General features: G+C 39.5%; 1 protein-coding gene across 1 annotated transcript in view; it reads left to right on the top strand.

Annotated features, from left to right (window-relative positions):
* The first annotated feature begins 1406 nt into the window (after positions 1 to 1406).
* The window catches only part of LGR4 (leucine rich repeat containing G protein-coupled receptor 4), a 90069-nt gene continuing 68441 nt past the window's right edge, over positions 1407 to 23034 (top strand). Inside the window, exon 1 of the mRNA XM_075188009.1 lies at positions 1407 to 1864. Coding sequence (XP_075044110.1) covers positions 1662 to 1864 — 203 coding nt within the window. The 5' untranslated portion in view covers positions 1407 to 1661. The remainder of the gene's footprint in view (positions 1865 to 23034) is intronic.

Here is a 23034-nt window from a genome sequence, read left to right as displayed (position 1 = left end):
CTACCAGCCATCCTCCTAACCTTCTCTAAATGCTCGATCTCCTCTCTCTCCCTCTGTCCTGCTACTTGCTCCTCTTGCGATTGATCCCCTCTGACTGCCCATTGTGCCTCCTGTTTGCCCTCCCTTTAGGATATAAGCTCTTACGAGCAAGGCCGTCTTCCCTCCTGTCTCTACCTATTCTTCTGCTCCAACATCACTGTGCAAGCTTTAAATGGAGCTTTTTAAATTCCTGGTATTTTTTGTTTATTGTTCTGTATTTTCGTACCCTGGTCCACTGTCTGTTTTCTGTATGGCGCTGTGGAAACCTTGTGGTATCCTATAAACAAAGATTAATAATAATAATAATAATAATCATAATAATAACAATAATAAACAAAATATATATTTATAGCTGGCAGAAAATGGTTATTGGCTATCTTTATGCAGACATATAATGTAGTAGTATGTAATGGTCACACAACCTCAAAGTTTTGTCCAGAAGCAAAAATATGTGCTACTGATTCGAAATAATGACAAGTATTTAAAATATTAATCTACCCCCCCCCCCCTATTTTTCTTTCTTTCTCCCTTGTTTATATTGTTCAAAATAAAAACAACATCTTCATGTTACTAGGTTAGCATGCAGTTAAATTTGTATTGTAAAAGTACTGTGAGAGAGTGTTGTATAGTGTGTGTGTGTGTGTGTGTGTGTGTGTATATGAGGGTGTGTGTACACACTATCTCGCTAATGTACCTTTGACAAATTTTTGTAACATTGTTCAAGATAAGATGTTATTAATAAAATGTATTTGCAAAAAAATATATATTAATCTATGTTCCATTATTCTCCGACAAATCAGTCTAAATATGAAGCATCATTACTTCTAATATATTTAATTATATTACTATGATACAATACACTATTGTATTGCTCTTTACTGCAGAGTTTCATGTATTTCTCTCTCCCTATACAGCATAAAGAGAATCTCCCACTTGCCCAGTGTCTATATAGAAACCATAATATATATATATATATATATATATATATATATATATATATATATATATATATATATATATATATATATATATATATATATATATATATATATATATATATATATATATATATATATATATATATATATATATATATATATACACATAAGTAGTGTGTACTATAGTACTATACTCAAGCTTCAGGCTGGACTAAAGATTACAACAATTCCAGACAAGAGAATCAATGTTGCAGTCAGTCCCTCTCGTTCTATTGCCACGCCCCCCGGACTGGAGGCCAATCACAAAGACGGACTTTGTGCCTAATGCTGAAATTTGCATGTGAAAGCGTGCTAGCCAATGAGAGCTCCCCCCCTCATTAACATGCACCTTGGCTCATTAGCATGTGGAGCAGGCTGCGTGCAGCGCTAGGAGGGGAGAGGAATGGCTGCAGTTACATTGTATCCATAGTAGAACGATCCCAGGAGGAGGAGGGAACAGGAGCCTTCCTCTTGTTTGTTTTAGCGATCGCTTGCAAGAAAGGAGAGGGAAAGAAGTGTTGGGGTCCTGGTGGAAGCACATTGCATGGAGTGATCCCCTCCTCAACCCCAGGAGGACTCGCAGCAGCCGGATTGTTGAGGTGCTCTGTACTGGAGAAGGGGCTTGTGGAGCCCTCATTGGTGTTGATGATGATGAGCTGTCCCGGGTGGCTCTTTGCTCTGTCCGCCTTCCTGCTGTGGATCTCCCCTTGCTCAGGTGGGCCCAGCGGGGCTTCATCGCCGCCCCCATGCCCCGTGCCATGCCGCTGCAACATGGAGAGAGGGGTGGACTGCTCCGGGAGAGGGCTGATTGCTGTGCCCGAGGGTCTCAGCGTTTTCACCAACATGCTGTAAGTATAGCAGGTTGGGAGAAGGTGAAGGAGGCTTCTTCTGGGACTATATTTCCCCTTATGGCAGTGTCAGATGAATGCTGAAAACTCCTAATTGCTCTGCCCATACTTAGGTCGTTTCTGTAAATATGACAGAATCCAGGGACTCCTAACATAGGGTCAGTGTGGTCCTTTCTGTCCAGTGCCTCTTTCTTCCATTCTTCCTATGCCTAGCCCAACTGGCAGAATTTACATTACTTTGTTGCACTAGATCACACCACTTACATCAAAACTTCATTGTTTAGGTAGCCACTATATTCCCTCCATTGAATAATTAAATAAGTGTGATTACTTCTACTTAAGGTGTTATTGTTGCTTTTTATGATAACCAAACTCCTGCTGTGCATCGCAGGGGACTGTAATGTCTATCACAGCTGGACCCCCACTGACCTCTCTCACCCTCAAACTGACATTGACCTGCTTATTCATGTGTTTTTATTTCATAAGGCTTGTCAGTAATCTCTGCATGTGAATATTGCCTATTAAACTTTGGACACTATTTAGTTGTGTAAAGCTTTTTAGTGATAGGGGTGATGTTAGTTATTTTTGTGGGTATGTGTATTTTTCGCTGGCAGTGAGACAGAAAATTTTATTGCATGCTTGATTATAATTTATTTTACATAACTTCATTTTTAGGCCTTTTTTTATTTATTTATTTTATGTGTTTTGTATTTGATGTCCTGCATTAGCAGTTAACATTGTTGCATTGGAGGAAAAATAAATAATATTATTCCTTGCACCAGTTATTCTGTAAATAAATAATGGTTGCACAGTGTCTAGAACTTGTTATAGAAAGCACCATGGCAGAGAAAATGAAGTCTGCATTAGCCGCTTACAAATGCTTTAGTTGTGCCCGCTGTTTGAAAAGTTTACTGCTTTATGAGCTCGGCATCAGACTTGCCACCAGTTGATTTGGTTTATCAGACTACAAAACTTGTGCAGTCATCTAAATTCCTTATTGTTGTTGTAGCAATTGAAATAAATAGACTAAGTTCTTTGCAGCTTTGACATTTGATGCATTTTAATGGAATAATCACATTTATTTTGCTAAGTATTTATGTTAATATTTCATTTAAATGTTTCTTAAACAATGTAAATAATTAAAAGAAAGCACTTACTACTCTATAGCGCCTATGTACAATTCTCACAAACGTTTTACTTCGTTTGTTTGTTTTGCTAGTCTGCCATTTAGAATGTAACCTCTTCTGGTCAGGGATCTGCAATTTCCTCTTGCTAGTATTGCATAACATATCATATATTATGCCTTTGTTGTGTCTTTATTTTTTTTTTTACTTTTTTGTCATATGCTGTGTACATTATTGGTTCTCATACATACTCACATGCCATGCATGTTGGTTTTCAGTCTAGTATGCTGTTTTGCTGTAGCCAGGTTTTGTTATGGTCTGTAGGCAGAGGGGGAAAACCTCGCTCCCTCCAGAGGTTGATACATGACAAAACCCTTCTGTAGAACACAATATTGTTGAAGTCCTTCTGCAATTACCCCTATTGACCTCTTCTTCTTTTTTTTTTTTTCCCACCCAGAAAGTCACAATGCTTTAGCTCTGTAGACCAGGTGTTTCTTCCAGCAGAACTGATAGACTTGGGAAGCACACAGCACTAGAATCTGTGGTATCTGATTATTGGAAAACATTCTACTACTTTATTCCTGTTGGTTACTGTTTGAACGGTTCTAATACTAAAGGTCTATAGCCAGGCAATGAGCTAAATCAGACTCCGACAACCTGTGGACTGGCAGGATGGTACATATAATTCCACAACTGGTTTAGAGCCATAGGTGGTCTAACTAGCAAAAGGAACATATAACCTAATGTGACAAGCAATATATTCACATCCACCACACGTTCTTGAGGCATTTCTATCTCCTGTGTCAATTCACTTCCTCTAGCAGTATAAACTTCTACAAATAAATCAGTTCCTTTGTTGTAACATATATACATGTATATATCGTGCTTGTTACTCATAGAGATTTAAGTCCTTGCTAGTGCTTTTTCTAGTGTATGTTTGATTGTTTTTTTCTGTTTTTTTGATGTGTGCCGATGCAGATTATGTTGATGATTTCATGATAGACCAACTGGCAAACAATGTTCAGTTTATTGTCTTAGGCGCCAGGCAGAGAGTTTTTTTTTTTCCTTTTGTTACTGGTTTATCAGTGAAATATTGTGGAATCTTCTGAGGGTCATTAAAGCGCTAGTTTATGGTCTACTGATCTAATATAAGTTGAAAGAATGTTTTGAACGTTGAAGGTATCAAACATTGACCTTGGGTGAGGAGTAAGACTTCTACACTTTATCGCTGGAAGCCAAGACTGTTATCTGTAGTATATAGCACATAATATATTGTCATTTTTCTACAAAGATATTGCAGGGTTTGTATTTTAAAGGTTTAGACTACTTTCTTATCCAGACAAGTCTTGGCTATAAATTAAATCAATATGAATCTTGTTCCTCACTCCAGATGCGATACAGGTCAACAGTTTGGCAAGAGTGAGCTTTTTTTTTTTCCCCCCATTTGCTTTCCAGCATAAGCCGTTCTCATTATCCTGTGGCTTTGCTCTTTCCCTCCTATATGGGAAGCTTATTTGCAACAATGTAATGTATGTTCACAGTTTATTTCACATGACCTAAATTAATAAATATATATATGTGTGTGTGTATGTATATGTATGTATGTGTGTGTATATATATATATATTTCTCCTTTAACTAAAGCCATAGGTATAGTTGTGAATGAGTTCTCTGTACAGCGCTGCGGAATAAGTGGCGCTATATAAATAAATGATGATGATAGTTGCACAAAAGATGGTTGTGGTATCTCTCTCTGCATTTATAGGAGGTGGGGGGGGGATCTTTCAGACTTTTTTTATTTTGTATAACCCATGGATATGAACTGCAAGATGTATCAAAGGTGTAATAAATGCAGTAAATAGAATATTAGAATTGAATTAACAAAATCTGTAATATTTTATAAACAATGTGTCCCGAGCTGCAAGAGTTTTTGTTTATGAAGTTTAATGTACCAGTGATGTTACAATGGTTAGAAACTCCCGTGAATAATATCTGTATAAATAATGAGGTTTCGTTTATAATCTGTGAGTTTTGATGTCACTGCGTTAATGTTCATTGTAAAAATGTAGTGTATTGTAAGAAATATTGTACCTCCTTCAGTAAATTGTTGTGGATATTAGAGGTAACCTCTGTTTTCTGTGACCTGTGTGAAAACGTTTGGCCTACAATCTATTATGTGGTCACGGAACGCCATGGTGCGTTTTGACTTTTGATATCCATATAATTTACAGGAGGTTGTTCATTATCCTATATAAACAAACAATTCTGTAAATGGCCGCAGCGTTCAGCAATAGCCGAATAATCCCCATCTTTAACATAGTCACAATGCTTATATATAACTTTACTGTGTTTTCAGTAGGGAATTAGATTGTCAAACTTCTTAATGTTTACCTGACAGAGTGGAGGCAGACATTTTGTATTATAACTGCTATTGTCTTTCAGTGATGTCACTGTTTGATGGGCTGCATTTTTAAGAATATTGGTTCAGCTCACAAAATGGCTGCTCCCGCTGTGTGACAGGGGCAAGGTATACTTATTAACTGTTTAGGATGCAAAAAATTGGGAAAACAATGCAGGACCATAATAATTTAGCTTTAATTGCACAAATCATGCAGTGTGTAGGACAACCAATGTAACATGCATGACATAGTGTGCAGAATACTATAAACAAGGCCTTAGTTCTAGGTCATAGGTCGGGAAACAATTGGCCCATCTTCCGTGATGTTCAAAAGACACCTGTACATATTCCACAATTGGGGCGACCTGTTATGCATTTTAAATAACACATTAGTGGATTTGTGTAAGGTTGTTGTATTAAACATAGTTTTTGAAGCCATAAGCTAAAAACCCTTAATGAGAAGTGCTGACACGATATTTTAATTGCTAAGTGTCCCAACCAGCCAATCATAGTTAATGGGAGGGGTGTTAATGTGTCTATAAATTATACTGACATATTGTAGGCTGGCCCGCTTGGTTCCTGGATCTTCCGATACCTCCCTTCCACCCGTCATAAATTTAGTTATGTTTCTGTATAATCATTTCCTTGTTACAGGTGAGGCGCAGGGGAGCTGTGCAGTCAGTGACTTATCGGAGGTGCTACCGTTGATTGGCCGCACGTCACTTTCCCCTTTCGCAGTAACACGACTCGTGGCCCTCTCTGGTGGAGGGTCCCTTGGCGTGCCTTTGTGCAGGCGCGTCAGTGCGAGTCCAGAGGGGGGAACAGTCGCGATGACGCCAAGTTTAGCACTGGCCAATGGTAAAGACTCCAGTCTTGGGACAGTGGTAATTGCCACTGTATTGGCTTAAAGATTGGTTGCTAGCTGACTGCTTTGCTCTCGCCGCCGCCAGATTTTAAGAAAGAAATATGTTAGTTTAAATAAACTGCCACCTTTAGTTTGTCAAATTTATTCTTCATGTCCGAGTGGTTATTTTAGATAAGTATGGTAATACATATAACCCTAAAAGGTATTGGGTGTAGTGACAAGAATCATTAACACTGAGCATTTTATACAATTCCTATATATTGTGTTTTAGAGACTGATATTCTTTTTCCCACTATGTGTGGTCTTGGCTTAAACTTGTCTACAGTTTGTTTTTATGCTTACTATTCTTCTCTTACTTACACCCCGATATATGCTGCGTTGTGGCTTCTATGTTGTAGGTTAATTTAATCTTTGTGTACAATACAATTACATTACCAGTGGGTGTTTTTTTGTTTTTGTGTTTTTGTTTTTTTTTAAATGAAATAAAGAAGCATCAGCTTTCACGGGACAATACAGGGAGACGTTATGTAATTACATTAGTGTAAATGCTGTATATTTTGGCGATTGTACAGACACGATTGATAACTATTGTGGCAAAGGAATTTGAAAGTAAACAATCAAGCAAGCAGCAACAAGTTGGGATATTTGGCTTCCTACATGTAATATCTGACAATGTAAACTCAACTCTATGTGTAGAGTAGGGAGAACTTGTCTTGTTTTGTTTTTTTATAATGTTTTTAATTACTTTATATATGTTTTTTTAAAGCTGATCAAGATGTCCCCCTGTATAACATTTGATTATTTTAGTCCTAAATGATTAATTCAACTTCATAATTCCACGAAAACAACATCTTTTGACAGTGTTAAAATGATGGTATATAACTTTTTTTTTTCTTTTCTTTATAATGAGCAGATTAAAATCTGTTTTCAAATGAAGCTACCATGTGTGTAGATGGGACAAAAAATGTGCTTATGTTAAATATCCTCTCCTGCTGGGTGCAGGCAGACATTCAGCAAGATGGATGAAATAGGGGAGAATATATTCACCTTCACGCCAAGGTGCAACTTTACAATTGTCGGCAAATGGGGTAGAAGTAGCCACGGAGAGGTTTATGCAACTGTTTCACAGGGTGCCACTGGCAAATTTGGCACCCAACTGCTTCGGACCCCTCTGGCACAGAATTGTTAAATGCCTCCTTTTGGTGGATGTGATATTAGCACAGATACTGATATATCCAGTAAGTACTTGTTTCACATTCTTCCATCCCAATAAACGGCCATCTATTTCTTGTCATCCAGAAGTGACCGGTCTTATTTACTGTCCATTTGGCATCGCTTCTATTTCCTGAAGAGGAAGTGGGTTGGGGGGGTCTTGGAGGTCATAATATACGTTCAAGTGGACAATCCATTTAGCAAACTAGTCTTCATCAATATACTCTGTTTGGCTACCGTTATACTTTTGTGCCAGTGTTCAATATGATTTCTCTTTAATGCATGAAAAGGCACAGCAGTATGCGTTTCATGTAAGCAGTACAAATATCACCCTGACCCACGGTCGCTCAGTAGTTAGCACTTCTGCCTCATAGCACTGGGGTCATGAGTTTGATTCCCGACCATGTCCTTATCTGTGTGGAGTTTATATATTCTCCCCGTGTTTGCGTGGGTTTCCTCCGGGTGCTCCGGTTTCCTCCCACACTCCAAAAACATACTGGTAGGTTAATTGGCTGCTATCAAAATTGACCCTAGTCTGTGTGTGTGTATGTGTGTGTATTAGGGAATTTAGACTGTAAGCCCAATGGGGCAGGGACTGATGTGAGTGAGTTATCTGTATAGCACTGTGGAATTAGTGGCGCTATATAAATAAATGGTGATGATGAAAGCCTTTACTCCCTGTTTAAACACAGTTAAAATGCAGGACCACTTTCTTCATCATAAGTGAGATTTTTTTCTTAGCATATCGGTCATATGACTGGACCATCACCTGTTTTAAATGCAGAATGTGCACCATTTTTTTTTTTTTTTTATTACTGAGAAATGCTTTAACCAGTATTCTGCAGCAATATATGTTTATCGGGTGTGCTGTTCTTTTCGGGGTCTGTCTGATGTTTCCATAGTAACCACTTGAATGGCAGCTCCCACTCTCTTTAGACGCATTCTTTTTATATTTTAACTTTTTAGTAAATCATTCTTATAGTTGGTATTGAAACCAACTATGAAAAGCTAGAGAACCTTGGTATTCAAACAGCTGTAAAAGATGGTGAACCTGCCACCTTACCGTAGCGGCGGCAGCCATTTTGTGTCCTGAGCATCTCTTCACGAGTGCAGCCTGTCCGTTCACTAGTCCGGTATAGTGCTTGTGCCTCTGTGATGTTCATAGACTGTATTCTCAGCAATATTGGGTCAAGCAACAAAATGGTACACTTAATTTGGTGTGATGGGTTTTTTTCTTTTTCTTTGTTTGTTAGTCTGTACTGTTGCGTTATCATGTCAACACAGGTACACCTTGGTAAACTAAATCACCGAAGACATCTTACGTTTTTGTAATGTGTGAGTAATTGTTCATTGCAGCTGTCCTTTCACTGATGTGCCGAGAACAGACTATTTGGTGTGGCTATGATGAGGGTAATTATAAACCTTTTGAACTCTACTAAAATGTTTTTCTTGTTTTGTGAGGGGCACTGTCAAATTAAATTGCCACTTTAATCTTTTTTTTTAAAATCCTTCGTAACAGGTGAAGATGAGAAGGTGCTCGAGAAAGATCTGAACGCTCCTATAACAGCTCGGTGAGGGTGGGAGCCGATTTTCTTTCATACGTATTAGTTTGAAGTACTCTTTGTTGATGGGCGTATTGTCTTATGTGTTGTAGTTATGTGAGGTCCGTACACGTCTCTGAAAATGATAGGAACTAATGCAATACATTCCCTTTCTGGAACAGAGCATTTCAGTTTTATATGGGGGTGTTCTTATATACCCGCTTTATCCTGAATCTCTGTATGTTAGAGGACAGCTAAACCACAGCTAAAAGTATTATGTAGGTGATGCAGTGCATAGGCAAACCGAGGGGGGGGGGGGGGGTTTCTTAGTGTGTGGAAAACCCCCTTCCAGAATGAGACACTCTATGCTTGAGGTGGCTTGCCCCGTGTATATGATTGGGATAAGAATTGCCTGTGTATATGATGTGGATTGGAAGCGTTGGAGAGGAGCCAAGCACTGTGTAAAATTTGTCACGCCCCCATGCATGCTGGTCACGCCCACTGGTGGCGTAGCGTGGAAACCCCCCTCTACAAATCCTGCGTGTGCCCCTGCAGTGGTATAGTGGTTGGCATTTGTTTGGGGCTGATTCCATCCCGGAGTGCTCTGTGGCCTTCATACATCTCCCCTGGATGGTAGGTTTCCTTGATGACACTGTTATCAAAATACCACACGTAAAGGTTTACCAATTTCACTATCTAGTCTTCTTTTTACATATTTTATTGTTTAGTAATCCAACCACACTGTTTTTGAGTTAAAAAAAAAATTGACTGATGGGTGCCTTGCATACAAATACGTAGTACTATGTGCTATAGATTTTGTATATGTTTTCCATTATGGCAATCATGAAAGACACTTTGTGGATCTGCTTCTCATGTCCACTCGTTTGTCTTTACAGATTTATGTGGCTAAGTTGTCCAAAGTTGGTGGTGTGTTATGCCTTTAAAGCAGATCTGTAATGTTAGCGCCTGGGGAAACTTGGAAATGTAACACCCCCCCCCTCCCCCAACCCTCAATTGTATCCAAATTAACGTAAAAAAATAATTCACAGCGCACCCCCCCCCCCCCCCTTCATACCTGTGCCCTGGGTGGCTGACCCTCTTTCGCCCAGCTTGTTACAGCCCTGCTTACAAGGCCTTTCTGTAGGTTAGATGATTTGACATTATTGGAGAGGTGTAAGAGTCTATTAGGCTGGGTACACACTACAGAAGTGTTCTCTAGAACGCTTTTACCAATGAGTGAGAGAAAAAATAAACATAATAAGGTCTCCCTCAGCATGCCAATTTATGTGTACACACGATACACATTTTACAAGATTTACCTTCAGATCTGTGCTCCTCATCTGTCATAACCATCTGCTGAAAAGATGGGGGCTCTGTAAACTCTACGGAGATCCTGATCGTGATTGCATACACACTGCAGAACCAGAACGATATCGTTCCATCGTTGAACAAGATTAAAAATCAAATGAAACAATATGATGTGATGTGGAACGATAATCGTTTATCGTGGGAGTACACACATTAATCCAATATTAGATCATACAGTCGTTTATCGGGTGATTGGCCCAATAATCATCTGAAACCCTGTAGTGTGTACCCAGCTTTAATATCCAGTTCACCCCAAGGGTAATAGAACTTCATATAGGACTGAACTTTTGAATTGTGTGTCTCTTCCCATCCCACATAATAAGAGCTTCTGCAAATGTTTTGCAGTAGGCCATAGGGTATCCATCTGGCCCACTGGCCTTGGCTGGCTTCTGAGATTTTAGTGTAGTGTTAATTTTGTTGGCGTTATATCATTATTCTGGAATTTGACAGAATATTGGTCTAAAGTGCGGGACTTACAGGAGTCTAAGGATTGTTTATAGGCTATCGGCCTTCTTAGATGTGCAGTTTTGTGGATATTGTACAGAGACTAATATAACTAAAATATATTGTTGATTGGTTTAAGGTTGTAGTGGTTTATTCCTTGTTTATCACAATGTCTGGGTGGCACTGAGAGTTTATTGCCTATAGTACAGTGATTGTTTTATTGTTTAGTACAGTATGTATGAATGATGTGCTTAAAACTTCTGTACTTGAGCAAATGAAAACGTAAATGAATGACTACATGTTTAGGGCTTACGGAACTGAGAAAATGCACTGTTCATACTTCTCTGGTTTTAAAGGATAGTTTATTACATCTACTAAAACTAGTTCTGCTTCTAACATTTCTGGTTCATCATTGTTGCAGTTTCATTGACCTAAGATGGTATATAATTTTTTTTAGTTTTTACAATTAGTATCTTGGTTACACATGAATGGTCTGACCCAGTCCCGCAGTAGGAGACTTATGTGGCTTTGCATTCAATAGTCCTCTTGTTGACAAAGCAAACATATGGGGTATTTTATTGCTGTCCTTATTGGCGAAGTGCGGAACAGGGGAGACAAGACATGCAGCAATTACAAATGGTTACCACATTATTAGTCTACCATATGAGTGTCTCTAGGCAGGAATCATAATGTATGTAGACCTTGTAAAAAATGAGAGTGTTTAATGCAGGCAAAAGTAGAATGTGTATATTATCACCTGCTCCTTAATTCATGCAATGAATTGACAAACTTCTAGGAAATTAACTGTGTGTTTAGTCCCACTAAATCTGAAATTCAAGTTTATTGGAAATGGAACGGCCTCTTGTAACATTGTATCCAGGTGCTAGCTGGTATCGGGTTTCCTGTGTCTTTTAACAGCTCTGCAGACAGGAAGGCTGAAGAGCATAGGACAAACTGTTCCCTGCGTCATCAGAAACCATCAGTTGTGATAAATGATTCCGCTCTTTACATATATATTTGTAAATATTAATAGTAGCTCTTCTGTATGAATCCGGTTGGATTTTTACTTTTATTAATCCTTTTTAAAAAAAATAAATAAATACAAAAAAATAAATAAATTCTGAGTTTGGGTATTAATGCAGTTGTATCACCAGAAACAAAATGTATTTTAATTGATTTATTCATTGATAGATTTTTGCACCCTATCTGCAAATCAAATGTACTGGGCCCCAATTTATCAGCTAATTCTGCCTATGTGTGGGCAGCATTACAGGGTTTATTTGGGGGAGCGGCAGCCACAAGTTGTCAAATTTTTTTTTTCTTCCCCTCCCCCTATCCCATTCTCTCTTTAATGCCTTTGATCATGTAATAAAATAAAGAAATGGCAATAAAAGCAGATAGCTTTGTATTTATCACTATCTGCTTGAGTATGCATCTGCACTGACATGCCCCAGTGTAACTTGGGTCAAGCAGCTGGTTCTCGTCCAGTTTGGCAACCTAGGCCTGTGGCAAGTTGGACATTGATCCTGTAACTCACTTGAACGAAACCTGTAGATATCACAAAAGCAAACTGTATGCTCTGAACTGTGTGTTCAGAGCTTATGTTAGCGCTCGACATCTAATGTCTTACATGTATTTACAACCATTTTTACCCTGGTTTTGTCAGCACATTTCCATCATGATGTCAAAATTATGGACACGTAATTTGCTGTGAGAAATGCATTATGTGAACAGGTTTCTTCCTCCTCTCCGGGACTGATGGCCACGTGTTGACCAAGCTGTTAATATTTCACTCAGACTGTGTAGGTCAGGTGTGCTTGAAGGCTTTCTCATTGTCCCAGAATGCATTGCACGGCACTGTAATCAAATTGTCTGTGGACTAGATTGTAAGCTTGCGAACAGAACCTTCTTGTCTGTCTGTATTACCCAGTATTGTCTATTACGGTGTTTGGCCCAATTTGTAAAGCGCTACGGTTTTTGGCTGGCGCTATATAAGTTGATGATGACTGTCGCTTTAGAATAGCAGAATTAGTTGCTGGGAAAAAACACCTTTTTGAGGTAATGTGGGTTAGCAGACTTTGGTGCGTCTAGATGAGAAAATGGTTAAAAATCAATCTGGGACCCCTCAAGTGTTTTACCTTATTAGTTGCCTCATGGGCTGCAAAATTTAGGGGCATATTTATTGACTAGCACATTTTTGACACATCTCGTCTTCATTCCTTATTGCAATGATAAGGAATGAAATATTGAGCATTTATTAAAAGTGTTCTGCCGGAACAGCAGTCCCTGTGAACACACAACTGTACCTATCTCCTATTTTCTCTGTGGTCACTGTGCCAAAGTGGCAACCTTTGTGATAGTAACTGGAGAGGAGAGCAGGTCAGATGTGGTGAGGGATCCAAAGATCCCTCTACCGAAATGCTCTCCCCATAGGGTTCAATGGCTAACGCCATGTTCACGAGTTTCGAAAATCTTTGATTTTCAAAACTTGTTAAATCACGAAAAATAGTCCCCATAGAAACCAATGGGGGCTGCTTTTGCGTACGATAACTGTGGGACCGCAGCAGATATCGGTGATCCCTTACTTATAACTCGGTAGGATACTTAAAAATGCGGTTATCGTTTTTCGAGGGATAGTAAGCAAAAATGAGCATAATAAATAGACCCCATAGTCTGATGCAGCTTCCTTACTACATTATATGCTACGGTCTCTCTATTTCCATTTACCTCTGAGCATTACGGATTTGTTTTTTACTGTGGTGCCGCCTTTCCTGATGACAAATGGTATAGGCTAACCATTTACCATAAGCATGGAAACATCTTCGGGTGTATGTGATCCAAGCTACATCCATCCAAGACACTCGGCCAAACCGTCTTATCTGTCTGAATCAACTAGAAAATAAACTTTGGCCACTGTGGGCCAGGCCAGCCATTCTGGAGGTAGTGCAACTCGTCGCAGCCAGCGAAGTCAAAATCTATTAAGGATCACCTTTGTGTCTGAGTATTATCTCACTTATAAACATTAATTTGACAAGTAGGGGGCCGTCCAATGAAAATCTTAGCCTCATTTAGACTACCACAAAATAACATTGCAGTTCCTTATGGTGTTACTGAAAAAAACGCTCTTCTCTAGAACCACATAAATATTATGTTTTAAATGGGTTGAAAAGCTCTTAAAAACACTGCAGTATTCTACCCTATCCTAATGGGTCTCCTCTTTGGGCAGAACACAAAGCCCTGTACCACGGAAATCCATAGCCAGCATTCCATTTTTTATTTATTAATAATAATAATAATAATAATAAATATTTTATTATTATTTTATTTTATTTGTTATAACATAATAAAAATATTATTATTATGATGATTTATTATTAGCAGCATATTCTGTAACTCTTTATATCTGGGAACAACACAGTAATAAAACGAGGCTGGGTATTACAAACAAAGAAGTAACTGACCCTGCTCACAAGCTTACAATAGAGGCAGCACGGTGGCTCAGTGGTTAGCACTTCTGCCTCACAGCACTGGGGTCATGAGTTTGATTCCTGACCATGGCTTTATCTGTGTGGAGTTTGTATGTTCTCCCTGTATTTGCGTGGGTTTCCTCCAGGTGCTCCGGTTTCCTCCCACACTCCAAAAACATACTGGTAGGTTAATTGGCTGCTATCAAAATTGACCCTAGTCTCTCTCTCTCTGTCTGTGTGTGTGTGTATGTTAGGAAATTTAGACTGTAAGCTCCAATGGGGCAGGGACTGATGTGAGTGAGTTCTCTGTACAGCGCTGCGGAATTAGTGGTGCTATATAAATAACTGATGATTAAGGTTGAAATTAAAGTTAAATTGCCAACTCTGCACCTCTGACTGTATCTTATTATTGATTTAGTGCCAATATTATGCAGCACTGTTCAGAGAATATGTAATGGTTCACATCAGCCCCTGCCCGCTAGGACCCATTTTGTCAACGGCCAATTAACCTACCAGTATATGTTTGAACTGTGGGAGGAAACCGCAGCACTGGAAAAAACCCACGCAAGCAGTGGTTTTAATCATACCTATGATCTCAGTGCTGTCAGGCAGCAATGCTAACCGCTGTGCCACACTAGTTGGCCAGCAGCCTGTATAATTGCGGGCAAGAAATTAGTAATTTGCATTTCACTATGTGGATTAATTATTTGCTTCTTTGGGGTTATGCTATTGGAATGTCAATACCTTCCGTTATAAGAAGCCTTTTTTTATAATTATGCACTCGGCTCTCTTGATTGTTATTAGCTAATGGGAGTTGTAGTAGGGAAAAGCAATTTGAGTGTCTCGCCAGCCAAGCACAATTTACCTTTCAAACCCACTGTACAATCACGTCTCCTCTCTACTACATGGCTTGGTGAGAGATTTCCTCTCGATAATTACCTTCTCTGCCCTTTGGCCTTTGTAACATTTGTTTGGGGAAACTTTGTTGCTCAGTGAGCGTTTCCAAACAAGGCAGTGCCTCAAGCTGTCTCTGGGATGTGATTTATGCTTTTGACAAAGTACGTTGGGCCTCACTGCCTCAGATACACACTCTGAACTGACTTGTAAAGTCCTCTTTGTGAAGGGAATACAAGCAAATCAATTTTTAGTAAAATATCTACCAGGAACAAACACTGACTAACTAGTGCAATGTGTTCCGCTCTGATAAATAGTTTGCACAAATGTTTCTATCCCTGCAGCATTGTTCGTGTGCTTGCTCACATGACTGTCCCCCCTTATGTTTGTGGTTTGCAGTTATTCTTTGCTGTTTTTTTATGGTGCAGATGCAAATTTTGTGTTTGCAATGCGGATGTATGAAATAAAAATGGTTGCACCTTGCATTATAAATTATTTTTGGGATATGTGGAGAAATACTTTAATGTGTTGCATACCTGGCTAAGTGGTGAGCCTCAAAAAAGTTTGTTAACCACCCCCCCCCCCCTCCCCCCATAGAGAATGCATTGCATATCTTACAGTCAGGACCCCCCAAAACAGCTTGTGGGACCTCAACCCAGAGGTTGCCCACTTATGTTCTGTAGTATAGTTGCTTTGACAACACTTGTTTTTTATTTCAAGTGTTGAACTTATTTTCAGTCGCTAGGACACCTGTAGATCTGTGATATGACCAGCTGACATTTTGGATATCGGGGGGGGCAGGGGGTCTAAACATTCTCTAGCCGTTTTTAAAGTCAGGCCACTACATGTGGTGATCTTAAACTAAAATACCCACTCTCATTTTGCATTAGCAGTCAATTAATATAGGGCAGCACGCTGGCTTAGTGGTTTGCACTTCTGCCTCACAGCACTGGGGTCATGAGTTCGATTCCCAACCATGGCCTTATCTGTCTGGAGTTTGTAGGTTCTCCCCGTGTTTGCATGGGATTCCTCGGGTGCTCCTGTTTCCTCCCACACTCCAAAAACCTACTAGTAGGTTAATTGGCTGCTATCAAATTGACCCTAGTCTCTCTCATTTTGGGGTTTGTGTGTGTGTGTGTGTGTGTGTGTGTGTGTGTGTGTTAGAAAAGTTAGACTGTAAGCTCTACTGGGGCAGGGACTGATGTGACTGCGTTTTCTGTACAGAGCTGTGGATTTAGTGGCGCTATATAAATAAATGATGATGAATTAATGTATTTCACAGAGAATCTGTAGTAACCAAAGTTCAAACACGACAAAATCAAGTTTCTCCCACTTGTACAAACCCCAGCTCTTTCAGTGAGAGAGTATGGAGTCTGTCTCCCTGAAGTCTGAAGGCAGCCATATTGTGGGTTGAGCCAGTAATGTGCGACTAAATTATTGCCCTGCTAATTGGCGACGTCTCTGAGGGAGTGATGGGCTGCATTCTTATGAATCTATTTGTAAGCTGTTCTGTGGGTCGAAAAACAATAATGTGAATGGAAAGACTGCATATATAATGTACTGGTAACCCCACTGACTGACCTGGATGTAGGATCTAGCTTTTTTTTTTTTTTTTTTTTTGTTTTCTCCTCAGTAAGTGATCATTTTCAGTGTGTGTGTGTGTGAAACAAATGGGATAGGGACTTATACTTATGCATAGACGTGTTTTCATGCACAAATTCACAAGGTGTGTCTCGTGTGTTTAAGTATTTCTGGCATCTGTCATGTTGATTATTGAACCTTCTTCTTGAAGAGTAATCATTTATTATCATGTTACAAAGCTAATGTCCTGAAATTCTTACAGAAATACAGTAGAATGCCTACATACAAGGTCATCCATTGGGGCAATCATCATCATCATCACCATTTATTTATATAGCACCACTAAGTTCGCAGCGCTGTACAGAGAACTCACTCACATCAGTCCCTGCCCCATTGAAGCTTAGTCTAAATTCCCTAATATACACACAGACTTTGGTCAATTTGTTAGCAGCCAATTAACCTATCGGTATGTTTTTGTAGTGTGGGAAGAAACCGGAGCACCCGGAGGAAACCCACGCAAACACGGGGAGAACATACAAACTCCTCACAGATAAGGCCATGGTTGGGAATTGAATTCATGACCCCAGTGCTGTTATGCAGAAGTGCTAACCACTATGCCACCATGTTGTCCCTTTTTAAGCTTAATCATCCAATTAAGCTTAAAACATTTATTCTAAAATCATACTTTTATCACCCCCGCCCCCCTCACTCTCCATGTTTTGGGGGCTGATGTAAAAGGACTGGGGCTGAGTTGGGTTGACTTCACCACATGTATACTTGCAGAACGACTACCGGACATGATAATGATAATATTGAGTGGCCAACAGAACACATTCAATTCTAGTATAACCCCAAGTGGGCACTTGGTTTACTTCTTTACATCTCCATCAGGAATTTAATATTTCAACAAGCAAGTACTTTGTAAAACATTATGGTTTTCTATCCGCTTCCCGCATGACTAAATACATTTTATCAACGTTTTTAAAAGATTGCAGACTGTTGTAATCTAAATTAGCCTTTGATTGATACAGGCACACCTCCCAACATGGGAGGTGGGGGGGGGGGTCTGAAACTCATGCAAATAGTCAGTGCAGACATTGGGATACCTTGTTCACATGATTTGTGTTCATTGGAGCTCATTAGCTGCAAAGAGGTGTTTAATGGTTTTACATCCCAGTCATATATACATCAGAATTCTGTGGAAATGAAAGCTGACATGTCCTCCAGTCATGGTCAGAAACCTGTTTGATTTATGTCTGGAAATTCTACTTTTTTTTTTTTTTTTTTTGCAAGCATTGAATGAACCTAATCCACTTTCTGCCCAGCCATTCTGTAATTTGAACCGATCTCCTCGGCTCCTTCCCACAGTTATCACAAGATGGGTGTGGTGGTGAACCTTTATCTGATAGTAAGCCCACACTACAATGTCATAGCCTCTGGCAGTGCTTCCTTTTTTTAGTGCATGCTTCTGTAAATGTATTTCTTCACTGCCAGCCAGCACTGAGGTTAATGTCTCTTTTATGACATATCTCCTTCACAAGGACGGCCTGCTCCCCCGCAAAATACATTAATAATGCTTCTATGTTGAAACATGATCTTTTATCAGGGCAGTCTTTGTTTGCCGTTGGGGTTTTTCTGTTTTTAATTTATTCACTTTTGTTGGCAAAAAAATACATGCATGCTTACTTGTGGCACATAGTAATTTAGTGTACAGTAATGCAGAGGTCGGTGTCGCCAGCTGTGGAACTAGACGTTTCCGCAAGGCTGGTAGCAATGCATGCTGGGACATAATGGTTCCACATCACCTAGACAGCCATTGCGTACATCTGCATTAATTTGCACCACAGGTCTCGGCATTAGCTATATAACCACTGCTGAGACGTAAATGCAGTTAAAGGACCAGTAAACCTTCCTAATCAATATATATAATATTATACACACTGTACAACAAAGTGCATCAGAAAATCACTTAATCATTTTTTTTTTTACATCCTACATAGCTCAATTATGCTACTGCCCCCTCCCATTGTGTATTGTTGCCCCTACAGCAATCAATTATCTGCTGAGTAACTGGTCATAGGTGTGTATAGTAGGCTGGGCAGACTAGAACATCCCTCTTCCAGCCTTTAGATGCTGTCTATCCCATACTTGCCTACCTTTGGCAAGTTGTATCCGGGAGAGGGGCGTATCTAGAGAGCGGGAGGGGGCGGGGCACGGTAAATGGCGTAATTTTGGTCCCGCCCCCACGTGAAATGTGCAATTTTTTTGTCGCAGGGGTCCAAAATGACGTGATTCACAGCGAATCCTGTCATTTTAGCCCCGTAATTGCAGGATGTAGGAGATTTGCTAGCTCTCCCGGGAGTCCATGAGACCAACCCGAATTTCGGGAGTCTCCTGGACATTCCAGGAGAGTTGGCCAGTATGGTCTATCCAGCGATGTTTGACCATTTCTGTGGGCTACCAGTGTTACCCAAACAGGGCTTTGCACTGGGGGGGGGGGGGGGGCAAATGTTTTGTTCCCAGGGCTTTCAACAAATTATTTTGGAGGTTACTGGTGCTTTGAGAGAACAAACATTTGCATTATAACCCCAAATGTTCAGCGTTACCAGTAGAATGTATTAATGTATTGTCTGTGGCTAGCAATATATTCAGAAATGAGAACCACTGGTAGCCCTCCATGGCTTAGTGTCTTCTAGACTACAGTGTCTACTTGTGTAGAGAACGTGCCACTTTTAAGGGTCTTAAATAACTGATAAGTGTAACTACGGAAGAGCCATTTACAAAACGGTCTTGTACTTCCTGGTTTTGAACATAACAAAGCTTTCGCATGCTTCAGGTATAAAGGCCTAGCATTCCACAGACTACCTCAGGCATACCATGTATTGGAGACCAAGCCCTGTAGGATTTGGTTCACATAGAGACCATTGAATGCATGTCCCCAATGCTCTGTCATATCCGCTTCTATTGAGATCCTTTATCATTTGTAAGGTATCTGTGAAAGACCAAACCACAAGAATCCCCTCCTTGGTAATATTATATAACACATTATGTACTATATATTTCCCACATTTGTTACAGTGGTAGTGTAGTAATCACTGAGGTGGCATTATTTTATTTCACACTGTGCACTGTCTGATTTCTCCTACACACCAATAGAAGTACTCATTAAAAATATAACTTAGAAAACAACATTTGAAAGCTGATAAAAATAATCAATTGGTCCATCGAAGTGGCCCATTTCAGTGCTTTGGTATTTGTTTTTCCAAATTGGCAGAGGGTGTGCTTGTGTGGTGGCTTCATATTGAATACTTGACAAGTTTTTTTTGTTTGTTTTTATATTTGTAAGTCTATACGAGACCCCACCTGCTGGGAGATTGTTAGGCTGGATACACTGGTACAATTATTATTTCAATTATTGGGCCAATCACACGATAAATGACTCTGTATCACATTAGTGTGTGTACTGCAACGATGAACGATTATCGGTCCAAAGCACATGGTATTGTTTCATTTGATTTTTAAACCAGACTAAAAATGTTGTTCAGCTTTGGAACAATGTCGTTCCCAATTCTGCAGTGTATATGCACTCAGGACCGGCAGTGTCCATAGATCTTTATGAAGTGTGCAGAGTCACCTTTTCAGCCGATGGTTATGATAGATGAAGAGCACAGATCTGAAGGTAAATCATCTAAAATGTGTTTATTGTGTACACATGAATTGGCATGCTGATCGGGACATTTATTTATTTATTTTAATCGATGGTAAAATAGTTAAGAATATCGCATCGGGAGGAATTTTGTATAGTGTGTACGCAGCCATACACGGGAGTACCACCTGTATAACTATATAATATAATTCTCCCCTACCCCATCACATTGTGCTCTCTCACAAGTAGGGGTCCTCTCTCCTTCTGTCGTCTTGGCTGCTTCCACCTGTGCATTCATGCATGTTCTGTTATGTTCTACCATTCATATTACCTGTTGCGTGTTATGCTTTGTGTTAATCTTTTGGTGTTTGTGCATTTATACTTATTGAATTTTCTGCATTTTGCTCTTGCTTGTTCTCTATCGTCCTCTTTGGACCTCTGTGTTTTTATGTGCTATGCTGTATTTCTCCAATGTACAGCGCGCAATATGGTTAGTGGTGCATGTGTGTGATATATATAATTTTAGTCCCCAGTACTGCCCTCCTGTCACCACAGTTCATACATTAAGAAATAAAATATAAGGAAGTAAATATGGTCACTGGTAGTCTTCTAAAGTCCTTAACCAGCAATAGACCTGTCTGGGCGTAAAAAAACAAAGAGCGCTGGTACTGTGGTATATTGAGTCTTTGATTAATAAGACTAGTAGAATATTGCATACTGTTATCAATTTATAGTGCTCTTATGTGGTTTTTACATAATAAAAAAAATTGTTCCCAGAATACACCTTGAAAAACTTTGTGTGCAAGAATTTATTAACATTGAAATGTAATTGCTAGACACTAAAGGACAGAACAAAACCGGTTCATTCACAAGAGGTTAGTCAATGATTTAACGTTTAATACCTTAATAAGATGACATTTTTATTATTCATTGTACACCCCTGGGTAATGTAAAACGACCCCTTTTTGTGCGTGACTCAATCAATGCTCTGAAGCGTCTGATTGTCTGGCTTTTCTAAAAAACCAAGCAAAGTCTTTTCGGTTTTTGTGACAAATAACATTTTATCGTGAAACCAAAGTTCACACAAAAGGTTCTGGTGTCTGATTTATAAACAGCTGCAGAGTACAGTTAGTGCTTCGAAAGAACTCTGCCTTTTAAAGCCCTTGTCATTGTACAGTCATTGTGTTGCTCTAAATATATGCATGTTTTGTTTTTTACTATGCAAACATGAAAGTTGGAGATATTATTATGGTGTGTTATGTAGAAAGATACTTTGTGAATGACAATGGAATTAGAAAAATAAGTTAAAGATTTGTTGTTGCGTTTTTTTTTGTTTTTTTAATTTATAGGGTATTTCTGGCCAAAAACTGATTATCCTAAGTGAAACCCGGTCCCCAAAATTTACTTACCTGGGGTCCAGCATTCAGGCTTTCTATTGGGTCTCCTGACAAGGAAACTGCGGGATACATCGCTGGCCAAATCTCTTGCCAACTCCAGATAAATAACTTTTTTGGACTGGGTCTCCCTTTCGAATGATCCTTTAAATGATATTCTGTTTCTCTGGGGGTCTTCAGGTGATGAACAATGTCTGCTAATGGGCAAAGCATCTTTTTGTAGAACCGTATGCAAAGGTGACTTTACATAATCCTGCCAACAATTTTATAAATCTGCCCTGACTGCTCATTGATGATCATTGGATCTGAGGCCCTTTCACCTGCAGGGAGTGATCAGCTATAACCCACAAAAAGACACAATTAATGGAATATGCTCAAAATCATCAGCACACCTTTATTCGGTTGCTTATTAAAAGTAGAGATGTTTACTGACCCCGTGTTTTGGTTTTGGATTAAATTCGTGTTTTGGCAAAGCCGCCCTCATGTGTTTTTGGTTTCAGATCCCTATTTGTTGTTTTTTTCAAATCACAAAATTTGGCTTTTTTTTTTTTTTTTTTGTTCCTACATTATTATTAACCTCAATAACATTAATTTTCAGTCATTTTGTCAAGTAACAAAAACAATGCTACCCCTTCTGTTTCTGTATGAGCAATGGCACTGAGCGATGTCACTGGAGACTGCAGAGTGACAAGAACTCTGCTACCCCTGTTTCTGTGTGAGCAATGGCGCTGGATCTCCTGGGGAGGGCGGTACTGATGGAATCCAAAACCCGCGAGATCCGACAACGCAACAATAACGTTTTGCCTCGATTCAGATTCGAGGACGTGCGAAAAGTACCGAGCCGGCTCGCGAGCCTACTCGAGTCCCCTAAATTTGGGTGGGCTCGGTTTTCAGAAAACGTTTTCAGAAAACCGAGCCTGAGCATCTCTAATTAAAAGGCATTTCCCCTTTAGGTGACTTTCATTTATTGGTTTGTACATTTTGAAAGTTTTTTTTTTCCTGTGGTTTGTTTTTTTTAGTGAGGGATCCATATCCTACGCTGATGAGCTCCCATAAGAGTGAAACTTCTGTCCCACTATGAATGTGTGTGGGTATTTTTGTTTTTGTATACAGCTACATGTCCTTTTTTAAACCTGTATTAAATACATAACGTACTAGTTTCTTTTTTTCATTTCACTAAGGTCTTTGTGGCTTCCATATTGCTCAGTCTTCTCTGCCCTTGAATAAACCACAGGCT

The sequence above is a fragment of the Mixophyes fleayi genome, chromosome 10, assembly GCF_038048845.1.
Source record: "Mixophyes fleayi isolate aMixFle1 chromosome 10, aMixFle1.hap1, whole genome shotgun sequence".
Lineage (NCBI taxonomy): Eukaryota > Metazoa > Chordata > Amphibia > Anura > Limnodynastidae > Mixophyes > Mixophyes fleayi.
Note: the sequence above shows the minus strand (reverse complement) of the source record. Positions and strands in the feature narration are given on the sequence as shown.